The sequence below is a fragment of the Dermacentor silvarum genome, chromosome 4 (genome assembly GCF_013339745.2).
Source record: "Dermacentor silvarum isolate Dsil-2018 chromosome 4, BIME_Dsil_1.4, whole genome shotgun sequence".
NCBI lineage: Eukaryota > Metazoa > Arthropoda > Arachnida > Ixodida > Ixodidae > Dermacentor > Dermacentor silvarum.
The window spans coordinates 39,819,221-39,839,357 of NC_051157.2; the positions used below are offsets into that span (position 1 = coordinate 39,819,221).

Here is a 20,137-nt window from a genome sequence, read left to right on the forward strand (position 1 = left end):
TCTGTTTTTATAATGGAAATGAAATCCACTACTGTCGTGAAGCAAGGTAAGTTTTTTTAAGAGGACAGAAAAGTAGAACACAACCTTTTTCTTTTTTTAAATATTGTGTAACCCTGAAGCTCCCCTTCAAGGCTAGGATTTGTTTGAATAGTAAAATGCTATTCCCTTCTAATCACTATATGAAGGCTACCTCAGTGAGTTGCTTTATGTTTTTATATAAGAGAGAGACCCCATGCATATTCAGCACATAGCTTTCTTCTATACTAGACTGGCAGGCACTTGTAGTAGCTTCTAGTAATATACGCTCAAAGTATTCGCTGTAAGTGGGCTCGCACAACTCATTTCACTGCTTTGGCCAATCACTGGGTGCTGCTGGGGATACCTTCTCGCAGCGATCCAACTCAGGATAAAACCCACACAAGCTGTTACTTATGCTGTAAGTTTAATGTTCCAGTTTTCTCCTTTTATTGCACTCTCCAAGCAATATCATTTTAGTAGCTTACAGCCCCAAGCAGCCACGCCGGCTGCTTTGTAATCCACATGAAATTACTATATCCTGTAGCCCTCTATTACACAGCTTCTATTGCTGCTACAATCTGTTTATCAGGGAGGTTCCAGACCATGGAAGCAGTAGAAACTGCAGCTTAATCACATTAATAATAATAATAATAATAACTTATGGGGTGTTGCATCCCAATGTAGCACAGTTGGCTTTGATTAACACAGTAGTGAAAAGCTATCAAATAATATTTTAAGTGCCCCTTCTTTAAACTTCTTTAAATTGCACCTAAATTAAACTATGCAAGCATTTTCATGCTCTGCCTTCAGAAGGAATGCAACTGTTACATCCAAGGGATGAACCTGTGGCTATGTATTCAGCAGCAGAACACCATAGTCACTCAGCAACCATGACGACTTGCTTAATTAATCATTGAACTGGGACGTATGCTAAAGCTCCTCACCCTTAATCACCTAGACTTGCTTTATCACCCATGACTAGATTTTTCTCATCTTTGTGAACATCAACAAGTGAGTAAAAATACTACTAGAAGGCCCACTCAAAATGCTTGACACACCAGCTTGTTCGGTTTGCTAACAGATGACAAAGAAACCCAACTCGCCTCGTTGCTGGTGGAACCTTCGGCCCCCTGACGTAGAAAGGCACCCGAATGTCAAATTCAAAAGGCATTGATTTTCCTTTCACAAGGCCAAACTGGCCAAGGTGATAGCCATGATCAGATGTGTAGAAAATGTAAGTGTTGTTCAGTTCCCCCAAGCTCAACAGCTCATTGTACAGCTGCAATTCAAAACAGAGAAATACAGCAACAGGTGATATACTAGGGTAAGCGACAAAAAAGACATCAGATGCACGCTGCTTCAACGAAGCTTGGGACGACCTTCCATCAACTAAATACTTTGGAAGCAGCAAAGGGGCACAGAGAACCTTAACAGCATGACAATCAGAATCAGTTATTCTGAGGTTTTACGAACCAAAAACACGATATGATTATGAAGCACGCCATAGTGGGGGGACTCCGAATTAATTTCAACCACCCAAGGTCTTCAGCGTACACCTAAACCTAAGTACATGAGCATATTTGCGTTTTGCCCCCCATCAAAATGTAGCCGCAACGGCCAGGATCAAACCTATGGCCTTGAGCTCAGCAGCACAATGCCACAGTCACTAAGCTACCTAAGTAGGTAATCAGAATACGTTTTCATGTCACTAGTGAAGCACGAGCTGACGAACAGTTAAACCTTGATATAACGAAGGCAGTAATATCAACAATTTGCTTTGTCTTATCAAAATTTCGTTACGTTGAAATTTGACCTTTTATGCAAATAAGTACAGTCACCAATGGATTTTTCTTACACAGAAGGGGCTGCAAAATTTTCCGAATTATCGGGCAATCAGGAAAGCAAAATTTGAATGAGAAACAAATTCAGTTTGTTGAACTTGAGTCAGCGATGAATGACAAGGTTGCATGCAGTGTCGACAATATCTTCACGTCGGCGGTACAAAGCGAAGCCAGCCATGCTTTCGCACCCATTCCACCACTGCAGCTTATAGTGTTGTCTGGAGTGGGACGATGCTATCCTGAAAAGTGTTGGCAGCTGGGAGCGAATGCTTCGTCTGCCTCTTGCTTCAATGCATCTCCACTCGAGATTACACAACTTACATTACTAAACACGCAGGAAGGCAGCGCACAAAATGCCACGCCATCTCGGCACGCCCACTCCTTGCACGCGTGGCAAATAACCTCGGAAACAGGAGACTGCTTATGTGATCAGCCATGCTGAAAGCCATGCGCAGCCACGGCCGCACTAGAAAAGAAGACGAGCGCCAACCTGCCCACCACGTCCTCCCCCGTGTGCGCTTCATTGTGAGTGAGCTCCTCTTTCCCCTTGCTCGCACGGGAAGACGGCGCTCTTCAAGCCACCATCTTTCTCGGCTCACCGTCACAAGCTTTCACTCACACCCAAAGCATACAGTGCACAGGGCGCAATAGCATCTTATTGCACTTGGACTTTATACAGAACACGACGCTGCTCCTTGGCAGTAGCTCTTGGTCACGCGGCACACAAATTGAGAGGTGTGTCCGCAAGCAGCAGCAGCAGCAGCAGCAGCATTTAATTCAACTACTTGACCATCTGTGTCCACAGAAGTTTCCATTTATTGTCTCGGTATTCCTTCACGGTGGCAGTGAAATTTAGTTATATTGAAATTGCGTACAAACAAACTTCATTACACTGAAGTTCTATATACATGGTGTTCTACCAACAAGAAGTTATAAAGAGATCAATACTTCGTTATATTGAAAATTTCATTATATCGAGGTTTAACTGTATATATCGAAATCCTGTTGAACCGTTACATTCGATATGTTGAACACTGTGTCGCGCCATGCCCCTACAAGGGTGCTTCTCCTAATGGAGGTGTGATCACTTCTTGCGCCGTCGGAACATATAGCCGCCAAATTTAAAACAGCACTGTTTTGAAAGATGCTATAACACAAGACATTGCTTTCTTGAGGAGTCAACAAATAAACTTGGTAATTTTCAAGAACTTTTGGTGTGCAACAGTCCAAATACTGGGGTTTCAGAGTGAAGTTTAAGAGAGTGAAGTCTGGCCTTTTTCTCCTAGTAAAGAACCTCTTACCATGAAATTAACAAGATCTGAAGTAATACTTCATCAGTCACACTGATTTCATGTTTCTTTTTACTGTCGCTATAAAATTCCACCTCATTGAGGCTGAATTCCAATTTACACAAAGTGGGAACACATTACTAAGCCCTCAATCGAGCTCTAGCAGAAACAGGCTACAACGACGACAACATTCCAGAAGATCAGTACCTTTTCCACAGCATCATCGACAGTCTGCAATGTCTGGAGCCGCTTTGTATGAAGCATATCAGTAAATTTTATGTGAATCGGCTCCATCTGGCCAGTGTACCGCAATAGCCACTGTTTGTCCATGTTTGGAGCATAATTCCAGCTTGGTGTCCTTCAAGAAAAGGAAAAAACCTCTGCAAGTCAGGTGCATGAAAGATGTGGCCCGAAGCAGGTTTCCATTTCTCAAAAATACAGAAGTAGAATGTAACATGTAACGAAAACACAAACATAAAGCTGCCAGACCGTACATCTTCTACATCAACGTAAATGGACAACAGAAGCTTAAAAGAGAAGGCAAATTAATTGCAAAAATAGTCAGTATTGCATATGTGATGGCTTATCCCTGCTCTTCATAATTTTATTTTTTTATAATAAAGACAGCAAGCACACATGATGATTATTATGAAGAGAATGTTTCCATGATTCTACAAAGCTCACCGCAATGTCACTGTGCATTGGTAATACACAAGAGGCTGGATTGTGAGCAGAGGTTAGCAAGACTGCTAATCTCGCCAGCTGTCTCGTTTTTTTTTTCATGCACACACAATGGAGCACTTGTGAGGTTAACTTATTGTTCCTGTAGACAGTCTCAAGTTAGAATGCAGAAAAAAAAAAAAAAAAGACAGCAGGCAATCTAGCAAAGAGCATACTGAGTGGTTCGAACTATAGTTGTTACTCAGTCTGCTAAATACTTCCGCAACCCACAGCATTTATATTGTTCGACAAAGCACAAATTCAGCATGCCCTACCACCCACAGACCAACAGCCTCACGGAGCGCCTCAACCGGACTGTCACCGACATGCTTTCGAAGTACGTTGCGGCCGACCACCCCGACTGGGATCTTCATTTACCATATGTGACATTCGCGTATAATTCATTGCGTCATGACACCGCCAGCTATTCACCATTCTATCTCCTATATGGCCGAGAACCCGTGTTGCCCTTGGGCACCTTGCTGCCCTCGCCCGCACATTCAGCCACTGAATACGCCCGCGACGCGATCGCATGTGCCGACCACGCGCAGCAGCTCGCCCGCACCCGTCTCGATGCCTCACCAGAGGCGCCTCTATGATTGCCACCATCGCGACGTGCACTTTTACCCGGGTCCTCTGGGGCTTCTCGTGGTCACCCATCCGCCGTTCGGGCCTTTCCGAAAAGCTGCTGTTGCGTTACACTGGTCCATATCATGTGGTGCGGCAAGTTACCAATGTCACACATGAAATCATCCCCACCGACCCCTCAGCGTCGTCGTCAGCTGCAAGTGACATCGTTCATGTAGCGAGACTCAAGTCATATCACACCTTTCACTGCTGATGTGTAGCTTCAGCACCGGGACGGTGCTTCTACTGCTGGGGGTGATGATACGGAACAGCCGCCACAGCGTGGCTGCACTACGAGAGGTACTGGGATCAATACCCAGCACCTCCCCCAAATAATGTTGTGTGTAGCTGATGCCCAGGGCTATTTACAATTTATTTACACGGAAGCCAACGGAGGCCAAGATGGTGAGGCTATATCAAGCGGGAACATGTCGTCTTCCTCCTCTTCAGTGCAGCCACACTATGGCGGCTGTTCCATATCAATATAGCTGAAGTTGCTTAGAAGAAGTCATGTTAGGATTGGTCTACCATTTAGTAATCTGTCAAATCAAAGACTTGCAAGTGAAGAACTGTCAATGGCACCTGCGGCAACCGAGTCCACACATTTACTGAATAACACATTTCACAATGTTCCCAAACTTTCATGAGCAACCAAACTCGCATGATTCATCATAAGAGAGTCATATGAAGTTGCATACCATTTCCAAATTCACACTACTCATTTGCTTAAACCCTTCGGGCACCAATATTTTCTGTCCATTCAAAATTTAGTTTCAGTACATCTCTTGCATCTTCAGAAACGGGAAAAACAAAGAGCTGTAGAACAACTTCAGTATTTTCATTTCTTCAGTGAGCTTCGTCATGTTTACGGAATGTGGACTTCAGTGAAAACTCTCGACAGTAATGTCACATATGAGAACATCAACTATTTAATGTCTAGCATATTTGGAAAGAACTAATCCAGCCCCTTGAAAAATATGCCTGATGTTTTAACATTGTGAAAAATAATGAGTGAAATGAAATATGCTGACACCATCAGGAAACATGCAGCCATCTGCCTTCCAACTCATTTTATTAAAGCACATTACACATATTATTCAAACTTGAAGCATATGTCAAATCAGAAGTGTTTCAAATGTATGCAATACGTTTTAAATACCATTACGTTCACCAACACTTTTGCTTTTGATGCACTATTTTGGCATGCAGAATTGTGAACACAGCGCCTAAAGGGGTTAATAACGTTCCAACACTCATGAAAAATGTAGTGTTCGATTTGCTGGTAGTTCACTTCCTGTGTTTGAAATCTTAATACAGTAAAACCTTGTCAATCGGACCCTCGTTAAATCGGATAATTCAGACCCATCCTCTGAGCCTGGCTATTATTTAATGGAATCAAACTCTCGTTAATTCTGATGTATTTGGCCACACATCGGTTAGTTCAGACAACTCTCTGAGGGTGGCAAGGGAATGCTGCAAATGTGCGACGCACAGCAAAAGTGGCACTAGCGTCCAGCCGAAACAAAGCGGCAGAGTCCGCATTGCCATAGTCATCAGCTGAAATCATACGAGGAATGCTTTGTGAATAAGTGTGCCTTTTTAGCCTTTAATCTTGCGTCTACCGCCACATATAGCAGCGCGTTGGCCGCATGCCTTCGTAACTGCGTAGTCACCATCCATGATCACGTCTAATGCGACTGCGGTTTCGTCTGCAGCCGTTGTGGCAAACCGCACCCGTCAGCAGCGTGCCTTCAGAACTGCATAGTCGCACCTAGGAATGGTTGTCCGTGGCTGCCACCACACCCAGGGGTCACCACATACTCCCCCCCTCCCTATGGATGGCTGTCCTCACAGCCTGCCCCCTTGAAATGTTAATTAAATTAATTTAAATTAAATTATGAGGTTTTACGTGCCAAAACCACTATCTGATTATGAGGCACGCCGTAGTGGGGGACTCCGGATTAACTTCGACCATCTGGGGTTCTTTAACGTGCACCTAAATCTAAGAACACGGGTGTTTTCTGCATTTCACCCCTATCGAAATGCGGCCACCGCGGTCGGCCCCTTGATACGTGAAGCCCCCGCTGACCATGGAGGATGGTATTTAACGAGTTGGTCGGCATAGGCCTCGCCACAAGCTTTCCCAATCTGTGGGTGGATGAGCTTGAAAATGTTTGCACCACCATGCTTGCAGATGCGGAATGGGCACTGCGCCTTGGTGCCAGCATTGATGAGATGCCCCTTGCAGCATAGCTGAGTACGTGGGTTTAGCGCAGGACAAGGTCGCCTTCCTCCAATGTTGTGGCTCGGCGCCGTCGGTCGCAAAGTTGGTCAATAGAGTGCTCAATGCTCAATCGCAGAGTTGGTTGGTGCCGTCGGTCGATAGAGTGCTCAATGAGCATGGTACTACCGGGCAACTTTGTGAACAGCGCCTCATACTCTCCCAGCAGGCCCCTGAACTCGTCCATCACTTCTGCCTGCTGTACTGAGCTATCGACTGAGTTGCATGCCACAGTGTCTGGCTCTTGCTTGAACAGCCTTCCAAGGCAACTGGCATCCTCCATTAGATCTGGGGCAACCTTTTTGTCAGGTTTTGGGGCAATTGTGACAACCGCTGTGGCTCCATACCTATAGTCAACCCTCCCAAAGGGAAGTCCCTGCCAAGCACAATGCCCTGGCACAGGTCAGGCAGACAAAGAAATTTTTGAACCCAGGAGCCGCCATCCCACTTTATTCTGCATTTGGTAGCCACGAAGCTTTGGGACCAGCCTGATGCCAGGCGAAGTGTTCGAGTTTCGCGTTTCTTCCTTGCTCCCGAAGAGCACGCCGCACTGGTGGTCAGTAGACCAAGGAGGCTCACGCTGGACCCAGTGTCGAGCAAGGCGCGTAATGTCCTACTGCCTATTTTAACGTCCAGGAGATGGAATTTACATAGCGGCGTTGTAGGCACCCGCCGGACCAGTACCTATTGGCGCCCGTTTCCCGAGCACTGTGCCTGGAAGTGCCCTGGCCAGCTGCACTGGAAGCAAACGGTGCGGTCCTGGTGCCATCCACTCGCGCAGTTGCGTGCAATGTGGCCGACACTGCCACATCGTTGGCAAACAATTTGGTTTGGTGCTTGCTGGGGTCGGTATGTTGGCACGCCAATAGGTTGAGCCTGAACTACGGGCCACTGGTCCCGATGGTACAAAGGCTGCACTGCTGCCAGGTGAAGGGGCCACCTACATCCAGGTGTCCAACTGGCTGCAGCATTTGGTGTAGAGATGATAGCTGCCATGGCACAGCCATTGAGTCAGGAATGCCGTGCGTTGAATATGATAAGTCGCGCACGACTTGGTTTGTTATGGGTGGCGGAGGCCGATATTGTAGCCGGCACCGTGCTCACTCCATGAGGCCGTTGGCCGCCAATGCCTTCAAGCTTGGGTAGGTAGACCCTGCCGCCAAGTCCTGCAGCTGGGGGTGATTTGGCGCAGGACTCGGTCCACCTTCACCGACTCGGGTACTTCCTCGCTGATTCTGTCGTAGTAGGCTGCCACCACATATATGAGCTCTTTTAAGTTCTCCTCGGGATGCTGTGTACATCAGTCCAACTCCTCTCTGAGCCGCAACTTCTCATCGACGGAAGCAAACTCTTTCTTGAAGGTGTCGGCAAACGCGTCCCAGGAGTCGCAAGGCCCGGCGAAGCGGTACCACAGTTTGGCGCTCCCATCCAGGACGGTCGCGATGACGCGTCTGACACGGTCTTCACTAGGAATGTCCGCCACCACACAAAAGTTTTCCACCATATCAAGGAACTCCTGCGGCGACTGCACGTCGCAGAATCCCTCGAATCGTGGCACTGCAGCTGGCGTCGTCACTGTCGTTGAACGTATTCCGGCGGTACCGGCGTGAACAAAGGAAGCGACCATGTTCACTTCGGCGCTCGGAGTGGATGAGGTCGAGGAAGTTGAGATCGGCACTGCCATTAACACTTGCCGCACTTGCCTAAGCGCTCCTGTTCCATCGGTGACCCGTCGGTTTGTTGCAGAAGCATCAACACTAGGCTGTCTGGAATTCCTGCAAAGTCCATCCAGGCAACCCCCCACTTGTCAGGTTTACGAGTATTAGGCCTAACTCGTGCTTCCCGCACCTTACAACTCTCACATCGCCGCCGCACTCACACACCTGCACACACACTGGAGGGATGTCATCACAGCCCGTGCCTTCCACCACCATGACCAGGGGGCGCCACATACTCTCCTCCCTATGGATGGGTGTCCTCACAAAGCCATCGCAAAACAGAATGTCCTGCACTTAATCAGTTCTAGCTGGGATTTCTTAAAATTCACACAATCCCAAAATTTGGATCAGTTGTGATCATCATCTAGATTCAAATGCAGCACCAATCCTCACCTGTGTGTCGTGATATTATGAAAAAGATGTTGGTACTGGGGTGCTGAGTCCTCTGGACCGTGCGGGGACGGATAGGAGACAACCATCATCACCGGGCGATTAGGAAACAATTGCTTGGACTGGCGCAGGAAAGCCACACTGTCATTTGTCACCAGGTCAGGGTAGTAGTCGCGAACATAATCCAGACCGTGCTTGCGCTTGTGGCCGTTGACATTGACAGTGTAGTTGTAGAAGCGCGAGTTTCGGACTAGAGCGGCCCACTCCCGCCAGCCGGTTGGAATGTGGTTGCCATTGTATTCATTCAGGTACTTGCCAAAGTAGGCTGCACAGAGAAAGGAAAAAATTAAAGTAAGAACCAGGACCCCACCAGCAAGTAACTCAGATTCCAGCAATCATGTATAATAAATACTGTTTCATGAGAGAAAAGTAAATATAGGTATAGCATTTTCAATAGAAATATGTCATTAGATTCACATACAATGCCATTCGTCCTTTACACTTGGAATAGGCTGAGCTTAGCCAGTTTCATCAAGCTGCCGTTGCTGCAAAGGTTAATGGCAGTTACTGTTCCTGGCAGATTGAATGCAATATGGATGGTAGCCACCGATTGTTTTTTTTTCTTTCTTTTTTTATTATTCATCTCTGGTCAGAATAACAATACAATAAGGTGGTAAACGGAATGATGAGAATGTGCAGAAAGAAGAGAAAGGCTTATTTTTAACACAGAGAGTTATGATTACTGCATGGTTAATCATATTGGCAGTCACTATTTCATTGTTCCCATCACAACACATCACAGATGGTACAATCAACCACAAAATATTGCGTAAATATTTCGGGACATGCAAAAATCTGGCTTCACTCCATGGAGAGCACAGTGCAGCTGCTATGGTCGCACATGGATGCAAATGTGCGCACGCACAGTGGCATCTAGAGGCCTGGCTTCGTCTTCTACTTTATTTGGGCCTGCCAAGCCTGCATCTTAGTGCGGTGAAGCAGATTTCGCTTTCAGTAGCATATTGTCGTTGCGGCAAGCCAACTTTGAGCTTGTGTGCCACATGCGAATCAACGGCAGTTTCACCACCTCAAGCCCAGTACGCTGCGTCATCGATTCCAGTAACCATTTCCATTAGTGTGCTCAAAGATTGTAGCAGACGACATGAAGCCATGCCTCAAGGCATCGCTGCACTGGTGGCGCTCCACTGGGTGTAGCCACGCATTCGCAAGCTTCGCAATATTTTGTGGCCGCTTGTACATACGTGCTAATAAGTTGAGTAAAGAGCTAAAGTTGCAGCTTTGTCGCTGCTGTCTCAAAGAATTACTTTCCTTGATTCTTCAGCATTACTTGACCACATGGTTGCGGAGCTGCTGCTCTGTGTTCAGTAACCGTCCAGTTAGTGCCGTAGTTATTTCAGCTGCCAGGTAATGCATTTTTTAAGCACCGAGAGGATGGCAATATTCTCTTCGTTTGCATTTTGTAGAAACAACTCTCGGAAATTTAGCAAACCTGAAAATATTATGCTAAGGAGGAATATATTCTGCCTTCAGACAATCAGCAAATGTCCTCGGATGACGAATCCGAGACATTTGCTGATTTGCATTTCACTGAAGATGAAAGCAACAATGAGAACCCAAGAGAAAATGGTTTCTATGGTGACTGCCCACGTGACGCTGGTTGGAGACTGTACAAGAGCTTCAGGAATACAGGAATTTTCTTGAAGTAAATCACTTACTATGCATTTGTTAACGCAATTCCTATTTCTATGCAGCGTCCAAAACACACGAAACAGTTCCTGACCAGAATGACAGCAAAGTGCATAAATGCTCATGACTCCGAAGGTGTAAATGTTTTCAGCTGCTGTGGCTGTGTCAACATTCACCATGTACTAAAAGTTGAACTTCTGCACTTTTATGAGTAAAAGAAATTGTAGAAAGAGAATCAAACTTATAAGTTTGAAAACAAATAAGGGTATGGAGACAAAAAAGATGAAAATACTTACAGGAGCTCTGAAAAACAATAAGAAATGAGGGGTGTTGTAAGTGGTTATACAAAACAGAAAACAGGAACATTTTCAGCAACAGTAATCAGCTACACTTAGGTGGCCGGCAAATTGACTGCACATAGTTTAATGAACATTAGTGAAATTGGAAGGCAAACAATCCAGCGCACCGGTAACTATGATAGATATGAACCGGTACAAGATAGCAACGGAGATTTTGGAATCAAATGCTCTTTTGTTTAAAAGTTAGAATCAAATGCTCTTTTGTGTAAAAGTTAGGTTAAATATGTGTGGTTTTGCTTATCAAGTCTACAATCTAACTATGACAGATGTTGGGGTGCAAAGAAGTTAAATAATTTTGACCACCTGGGATTCTTTACCACGCACTCAAAGCTTGGTACAGGAGCAGTGGCATGAATATGCAAATTCGAAGTTTATCTTAACAATAGTCTACAGCGTGCAGTTTTACCTCACGAGTTTCTTCTATAAGGAAGAAATAATGGAATCCATGCATCGATCTTGACATCTCCCCAAGACCACAGCACCATCAGTGCAACAGGCACTGTGCAGCCAATGTGGGGTTTTATGTGCTCTTCGTGTACAATCGGCCACAAAATTTTACGGGGCATACGAGCGAGTGGCCGCGCTCCACGAAGTGGCAGTACAGCAGCCGCTGATTGAAGCAAACCTGAACAGGTGCAGTGGAGCCTGGAGGTACGGCTTCGTGTCGTCCGCTATAACATTTGCATGCACCCGTCAACAGAAATTCTTACTAGATGTACATTGGCTCACATGCTCTGGTAATGCCCTGCGTTACGTAACGCACCGTTAAACAAAGAAGCGGACTGGGACAATGCCCTTAAAAGCAGCATGCTCTCAGTCGAACTCCAGGCTGTTCAGAGGGCCTGCCAAAGGGCGGAGGACCACGGTCTTCCTGCCCCTACATGGACGCGGCCAGCGACTACTACGGACTTCCCCCAGGGGGTCCACACGTAGTTCCTCAGGACCAAATAAAGTTCATGTCTGTCTGTCTGTCGATGGCGCGGTGTGCTGTGCTCGAGGTTGTGAAACCACTGTCATTTCACGTGAGGTGCACTAAAACAAGGCTGGCTTGCTGCGACGGTAATATGCTACTGAAAGCAAGGCTCACTTCCCCACAACGAAATGCAGGCTTGGCAGGCCCAAACAAGGTAGCAGACGAACACTAAGCCATGCCTATAGGCGTTGCTGCACCTGAGCATATTTGCTGCACTGGCACTCCGCAAAGCACAGCCATACGGTCACGTGCCCCGCAATATTTGACGGGCAATTTTGCACCGGTGTTGTGTGAAACTGCCACCATGGCCAAGTAGCAATGGCATTCTGTTGCTAAGCCTAAAGTCGCTGGTACAATTCCCTGCCCCAGCACCCATGTTTCCATGAGGACAGGATGCACACATTAGTGCACATGAATTTAGCTTCCAAGTGAAACCTTTAAACTAGTCCACAGCCTTCCACAACAGTGCCTGATGATGATGATCGATGGAGTTTAGAGGGGCCCTGAATCACTGTTTACCGAAGTGGAGAAAGGCATTTGAAGTGAAAATAGGCTATTTCAGAAATACTTTGCCACAAAAAGTACTTCAATGTATTCAGCAGAAGCGGAGTTATTGGCAATCAAACACACCCTCCACTGTGCTCCTGTTCCTCCTGTAGCAAACAATGGGGATTAGACCTAGACACAGACGCCCGACTCGTTTGTTATCTGGTAGCAACTGAGCGAGCCGCGCTCGTGCTCAGCGCACCTTCTTTATTTGCAACACACTCCCACGGCCGACCAAATTGCTATAGGCTGCCGGCTTCAAGAAAGTAAGCCTTTTAAACGGGACGCCTTATCACAGAGCCGGACGGCAACTTCATGCAGCACGCTCGCGCGACGCTGTGGCGACCAGGGCTGGTATTTTGTAGCGATGCGTTATGCTTTATTCTATACTAGTGTTAACATCCACCGCTCACGGCCGGCTGATCCCGTTGATAATGTGAGCGGACCGTCACTCTGACCACTGACCAAGCGCAAAAAGACATTAGCATCAGAAAGGCATCGCTACAATATACTGGCCCAGGAAGCCGTTCCATCACCCGGGCCAGCTTCTACAGGTTAGGCGGCGAATCGACGTTGGGCAGGAGGACGACGTCTCCAACTTGAAGTCGTGGTGGCAGCTTGGGTGTTGACTCATGTGCAGAGCACAGAAGCAGCAAGTACACTATTGCACGCCCAAGTGCAAACACTGGGCGCTAGCCACGGATCGCTGAGCTAGCACATTGAGCGGCAGTTGAACTTATGGCAGGAGCAGTTCAGGTGACGACCTGAACAGCGATATAGATGGTGACTTGGTGATCGATCGAAGTGATGATCTGAGTAGCAATGTCTGTGTTGGCTAGAATGGTAATTATGAGTGTCACGTAGTGACGTTGCCTGTGGTAGCCCTTGCTCCGCGAGTTCCAAACACGAGGCCTTTCGGCTGAAGGGTATGTCGTGGGCATCATAATGTATCTGATGCTAGCTTGTAGTCATTCACATTTCGACTCGTTGCTGCATCGGCAGTGGGCTTCCATCACAGGTGCCCTTGTGGCTCAACGTAGAATTTGTGCAATACTTGTGTTTCCGCTTGTGTTGAGCTTTGCTGAACCGTTATGCACCAGCGTTCATTCCAGAATGACGGCACTTGTACACCTGCGTTTTGACGTAGTTGCGTACAGTCGAATCCCCCAAAAACGAATGCTGCTACAACGAAGATTTCCCGATTCCCCTTCAGCTGCCCATAGAAAGTAATACAAAAAAAGTACCTCCATAACGAAGGCGTTTTATTCGGTATTTCCACTTCAACGAACTTTTCGAGAACGAAACTGGGACTGAATTGAAATTGGAACTGCCGAGTAGTCAAATTAGAAGGCCCTTCCAAAGCTGTGTCGATCGTATGCCCACTTGAACGAGGTTTTCGCTAACGAAATCAAGTTCAAAAAACCGATTTGCGCAATTGCAATCCATAGCCATGCGTGGTCATCACGCGCCTGCGCGAGACTGCACGGGATCACCGCAATCGCTGCCGTTTTCAGTGGTGTGTGTGTCCGGTTGAAATGGCTACGCCAACGAAGAAGCGTAAATTTCTCTCTCTCGAGGAGAGAGCACATATGATTGCCGAGGCAGTAAGAGGAAGGAAAAAATTTTGCAGTTTCGCCCGAAAGGCGAAGTATCAATTGCGATAGCAGATTAGTAGACAGCTATACGAACTAAGGATCGTAGCTTAATGTGCCGTATAAACTTGTAAACATTCTCTTACTAACTAAATTACCAAGCACGATGTCACACGCACACAGCTAAACATGAACACATCTCACTCGATGACCGCGGAAACTCACAGTGTCAACACGCTGGAATGAGAAAGCACGGCAATAGCAGTGAGCTAATTGACCTCCGTGCCGTCTCTTGCTTCAACGCGAACTACACATCGAAAGCACAGCGCACCCAGCACTAGTTGCACTTTGCCCACATCGCAGATCGCTTTGAAGATGAGGCCCGCGTGCACTTTGTGCATGGCGCAGATTGCTTTCAAGATATGGCGGCCGCACCGCAGCCGCAGCTGTCAACATGATGCCAACGTCTCGTCGTCTGGGGAAAATGACAACCCGCTGGACACACTGACTCCGGCGACTGCTTTGAAAGTAATGGATCCTTTTGGCCTCATCTTAAAAGTTATCAGATCCCACAACAATGACACTGCGAAGGCTCTTTTAACAGACTGTGAAACTCGCGTAATGCCTCTGCTTGCAGTGAAGCGTAAGAAATCCAGGCTGACCGAATTCTAGAAATAAAACTTCCGGTAAGTGCAAGCTTGTCAAGTTTGCCGACTTTGTCATATATGTTCAATGAATTGTGATAATTCAAACCGCTTCATTGCAACGGTGCATGTGTGGCAAAATGAGTGTTTCACAATCGGCAGGGCACGCGCGTTGAGTTAGGTGTCGCTCGCAATGTACGAAAAATGCTGTAACAGTGGTGCAAAATGCATTCTCTCGTGAAGTTGAGACGTTATTAATCGCCTTCGGTACGTCTCTACCTTTGCCCCCACGCGATCGCGAAGATTTCCCGGATGATGGTTTCAGTTTCATACGCGGCTTTGCCATTTGGCGTACGTATATAGATACTAATTTTACGTCAGCGCAGTTCCTCCACAACGAAATTTTTCACGTCTCCCGTGAATTTCATTGAAGTAGAACTCGACTGTATTGCCATACTTGTACTCGTCGTTGAATTACCGTCCAGAGTACATGCAACCATAGTTAGAAATAGCCTTGAGCCTCATCTGCTACAATTGGACAGCCTTGTAGGGGGTGGACATTCCTTGCCTTTGGGAGACTTCATCAGTGCATTTTCTCTGGGAGGCTCTTCAGTACCAAAGACTAGAGACAATCTTTGTATAGTTGAACTTTTGGAGAAGTCGTGGAGGATTCCCTGGACAGTCGATCCAAAACGGGTTTCCACTGCAGTAACTTGAGGTGATAATCGAGATATCTGGCCAGTTACAACGTCCCAGTAGAAGTCGGAGCCAATCAGGATGCTGATCTCGTCCTCCCTGAAAGTCGTTGCCTCGGAGCGTGCATCAGCGGGAACAAGACCGTGGTGTGTCATCATGGTGATGATTGCGCCATCTGCTGGTGGACTGGTTACCACAGATTTCCGGCATTTCGAAGGCATCTATAATGGTCTAGTTGGTACTGTGTTGGCTCTGGAGTGTGACGGACACTCGGTTACATGTAAGGGTTACAGGGCGATGCGTTTTCCCCGAACATAAATAGGTTGAGCTGCTCAACGCCTTGGACAGAACAATTAAGTGCTCGAGAAATGTCCTGCCGAACAAAAGTGCGCTGACTGCCCGTGTCTAGCAGGAAACGTAGCAAAATTGACCTTGCTGGTGTGACAGCCCAAGCTCTACCCATCTGTAGGAATACGGCCGTGAGTCTGTACCACTTGTAAACAAGGATGTTGCTCGAGGTGGTGTGTCTATGGACTCCGGTCCACTTGCGCGTTGCACAGACGGCACAGACACTTTGATTGCTCTTGACTTGGAGTACAAATGTTGCCCAGTGTTGTCAGTACAAGTGTTGTCCAGCACAATGGGCGCATTGCAAATTTCTGCCACTTTGGCATTCACTAGCAACGCAGTTGCGCTTGGAGCAGCGGAAGCAACACCTGCGCGCCTGAAGCTTCCTGCGTTTTTCTTCTGAAGTGAGCGACGTGGAGCATTCCTGAACTGTATGGTCCAACGCGTTGCACAGGAGGCAGGGACGCATGTACGGCAAATTTACTTTAGTTGATAGAGCCGCTGCTGAGAGCGGGTTTAGCTCCTGAGGTCGCAATTCGCATTCATGATGTCGCTGGCTTGCAGATAAGCTGGCTTGGTCAAGAGCACCTTCCTACCTCGGCTCAACTTGAATTCGTAGCAAGGTCATCTGATGTTTTACTTCCTGGGACTTGTCTTCTGTAACCGCTGCCGTGTCACCGTGGTTTGACGAAAAAGCCTCCGTCAGCGTCACTTTCTGTACTGACGGTACAGAAAGTGACGATTTTCAGTTGTTCCCCGAGATCGGCGGCAGTCCTAAGTAAGGCCTCCCAGGCAAGTTTCCGCCTGCTTAGCTAAGATGAGCTCGAGGTGCTGGTGCAACACCCGCACAACACCCACTGGTGCAACACCTGTCGCTGCTCGTGCTCGGTGAACCTCTTTCTTCTGTATTTGCAACACCTCCTTCAATGCCTTGCACTGCGGAGGCTACGGTGGAGTGGGGCATGGCTACAATGCTCTGCCTTCTATATGTCACTATGGCGCACAGTTCAAATTTCATTTTGGATGTTAACGTAGACGCCATGACTTCCAATTTTGCTAAACGTAAGCCAAACGCAGTGGCAGCACCCCGTAGTGGCCGCAGTTTCCAGGCTACGTAGCCAACCGCAGCTACCAATAACAGCCACAAATGGAATCTGCTTTATTACGAAATAAAGCACCCAGAAAAGAGTTAGGAACATGGCTTCTGTTGAAAAGGAAGCGTTTGAGAGGAAGGTTACTTCTCACATCGCTTGAGAGCTCCACGTTCGTGTACGACAGCAAAACTTGGCTGAGATGTTCACAGCAGCATACGCTACCAGCGGACTTTGTTATTTCACCAAGCCCGAGGGGTGGTTCAGGGCATCTTTAATGGCACAAAGGATACTTACTATAGGGCCATAGAGCATCAAAACTGCGGCAATGGGTCGGCTCAAAATTGTAATAATAAACAGATTATCTATGTATTAAAGTGGAATAAGAATGCTGGTGTATATTCACAGGTCAAAAAGAAAATAGAGTATATAAATTTTTTATAAAAGCATTGCTGGAGACGAAATGTGTGTCTGGTGGTTAATATTACTGCAACGGTGGTGACCAAGGAGCATTCATTGACCCTTTCACCGGCAAGGGTAGAACACAATAGTGTTTCTTACAGCTCAAATGATGCTAGGGGACTAGCTAGCTAGCCCATAAGTCATGCCAACTTATTGGCTATATGCTTTTTTTTAATATTCAATAACCAGCTTCTCTGGGCCTTTCAAAGTGCTATGGGTAAATGAGCCACTGTGAAGCCATGTTCGAATCAAGATGCACAATGCTCACCTGTTCGATAGCCTGCTGCACTCAGGTACGTAGCAAAAGAGCGAGACTCGAACTCCTGCTGCCACTGGGGCGAGGAGCAGTTATCACTGTTGGTGAGCACGTGATGGTTGTGAGCATAAAGGCCAGTGAGCATAGAGCTTCGCGATGGGCAGCACATTGGAGTGGAAACGTAAGCCTGAGGGAAATGGGCACCTCCTTCACCAAGAATCTGCAATGTCTTTGGCATAAAGCCCATTGAACCTGTGAAGAAAAGAGGAGGCTCATGTTATTTAGCATGGAAGCAATGAAACACGGATACACAAACACACACAAGCACCAACTGGCCTAAGCCAAGGTACTGAGGCAGAGGATATTTGCTTCCAGTTCACAGACCAAAATAATGTGGCATCAAGCCTGGCACACTAACAAACATACACAAGTTGCAAGGCACAGCAGCCTAAAGGGTCCACTGAGCAACACTAGGAGTAATGAGACTTCGATGCAAGTAGGGGACAGTTTTCTTTTGCTGGAGAGATTCTAAGTATACAATAACCCACAATTTTTTTTTTGTCTAGACGTGAAATGAAGCTTTAATATTTAGGGTTGGTATAATACAAGGATTCTTTCGGGCTCGGTTCTATTCTTTCCTATCGTGCACCGCTTACTACCACCTGAAAGCCACTTTTGTGGAGCGCCAGTCTGGACCACTGGCAAAGCACAAAATCGGACAGCATTGGAATAATATTGTCACAATATATCTAATCTTGCATTTTTTATTATGGAACAGCTAGACTCCCAACACTGAAGCAAAGTTTGCTCACCAAGCTCAATATCTTGGTCATCAGTCAAAATGAGTATGATGTTTGGCTTCTTCTCCCTGGGCAACAGATTTTGCTTGGGTGGCCGTTGATCCCGTTTACGTTGGGCAGGTGTCGTCGGCATGACAAACGTTGTATCACGCCACGCAGGTGAGGACTTGTCATAGGATACTGCTGGCAAAATTCTCCCGGACTGGGCCCACCTGTTCGGAGGCCATCGGTGGATCTTGGCCCTTTGAAGGTTGCAAAGTCATTTTCTTTCCTAACGATGCCTTCGTGAACAGGGAGATGAGGCAAAGGATGATCACTGTAGCCTCTTGTTTGGTCCATGGTATGGTCATAATTGAAAACTGAAATGATCCGATTAAAGGTTTGTGCTCAGTTATCCTGAGTAGCATGCAGTCAACAGTGAAAAGATGACAATTCCTTGATCCAGACGACACACACGGGTCGTCGTTGCGCATCTATTAGACCCAAACGCTCTTATAAAAATTACAATATAGCGACAAGCGAGCAGGTTCTACTTTTAACATAACCTGTAAACGCCTAAGTATGAGCCACAAAAAGTGAACACATCATCAAAAGCGCGACCGGTGCTGATTACACGGCACATGTAACGCTAGTTATAACCGAAGCATGGTATCCAAGTTTTCACGCGCTCGAGGAACGTAGGCATTCCAACGCTCATCTAACATGTCTTCCTAACAGAAATCAACCATATTTCGCCGTGTTTGGAAGTAACACCGGCAACTTGCACGCACTTGCTAGCTACGGCAGACACACCTACGCAGTACCCGTGCGGACGGAAGAATGGGTCACGCGCGAGCAATCTGAAACATCTCGGTAAACGCTGACAGCGAGGACTGACCAGTGAGGACTGACCAGCAGGGTGCTTGCACAAGGAAGAATGGTTAGCAAAGAAGTGGCGGAAGTCATTCGGTAAAAGGGAACGGCTTGTGGAGAGGGCTGCGGCGTAGTAACACTTCGAAAGCGCGCGAAGGGGCCAACTTCACTAACGTTTTTAGTGGTGAAACGCTGACCATCATGCAGCTATTCAAAAACAATAGTCAACAATCCTGACAAAAAACAGTGGGCATTTTTTTTATCCCTTTTTCTATAAACCTTACACAGCACGTCAACAATGAAAACACAGTAGAGTGCTGTTTCTTGAGCCAACATTATTTTTTCATCACTGTCTTTCGACAGTTGAACTAAGCGACATTTTCCAGCCAAACAGGAAAGCACTGTGCGGAGACAACGGTGATGACACCTTTGTAACGAAATATGAAATGCGACGGCATTTGAGAAGATACGTAAATTTTAAAAGGATCCGGCTGTCACTTGTTTACTTACCCGACCTAAACAAAGGATGTGGCCAGAAGAACAAAATTAGTTTGTAAAGATTACAATTGCTGGAGAGATTAGCTATTCGTAATCTCTGACAAACTGCTTGTATTGCAACATCTTCCCCTTAATAAGGAGAGGGCGGGCCACAATAATAACCGCAAAGCGTGGTCCAAAGTTAAGGCTGCCTCATTCAATGAGGCACACGCAAATACAACTCGGCGTAGGCGGAGAAGGGTACAGACACCCAGACAACTGAGCCTTGAGAAATCCTATTGGCTGCTTGCAACTTGCCGCCATTGTTTGTAAGTTTCGTTTCCTAGAACAAGGCTCACAAGCAGCTGCTTATGAAGTTTTCACTGCGTAAATGCTGCCATTTAATACTTAAAATAATAAAACAGTAAATAAAATAAATAAACATTAGAA

The 20,137-nt window shown here is 46.7% G+C and overlaps 1 protein-coding gene across 6 annotated transcripts in view; it reads right to left on the bottom strand.

Moving 5' to 3' along the window:
* LOC119449833 (extracellular sulfatase Sulf-1) overlaps positions 1–19,929 on the bottom strand; it is a 70,781-nt gene extending 50,852 nt beyond the window's left edge. For 4 of the 6 annotated variants that reach the window (XM_049665464.1, XM_049665463.1, XM_049665465.1 and 1 more), the window contains exons 1-6: positions 19,721–19,929; positions 18,371–18,717; positions 17,571–17,810; positions 8,888–9,209; positions 3,356–3,506; positions 1,122–1,297 (exon numbers count right to left, since the gene is read on the bottom strand). In XM_049665464.1, the coding sequence (XP_049521421.1) occupies positions 1,122–1,297; positions 3,356–3,506; positions 8,888–9,209; positions 17,571–17,810; positions 18,371–18,491 (1,010 nt within the window). In that variant the 5' untranslated portion in view covers positions 18,492–18,717; positions 19,721–19,929. Of the gene's footprint in view, positions 1–1,121; positions 1,298–3,355; positions 3,507–8,887; positions 9,210–17,570; positions 17,811–18,370; positions 18,718–19,235; positions 19,425–19,720 lie in introns of those variants that run through there. The other 2 variants (XM_049665466.1, XM_049665468.1) reach the window with 2 other exon arrangements.
* Between the last annotated feature and the right edge of the window lie 208 nt (positions 19,930–20,137).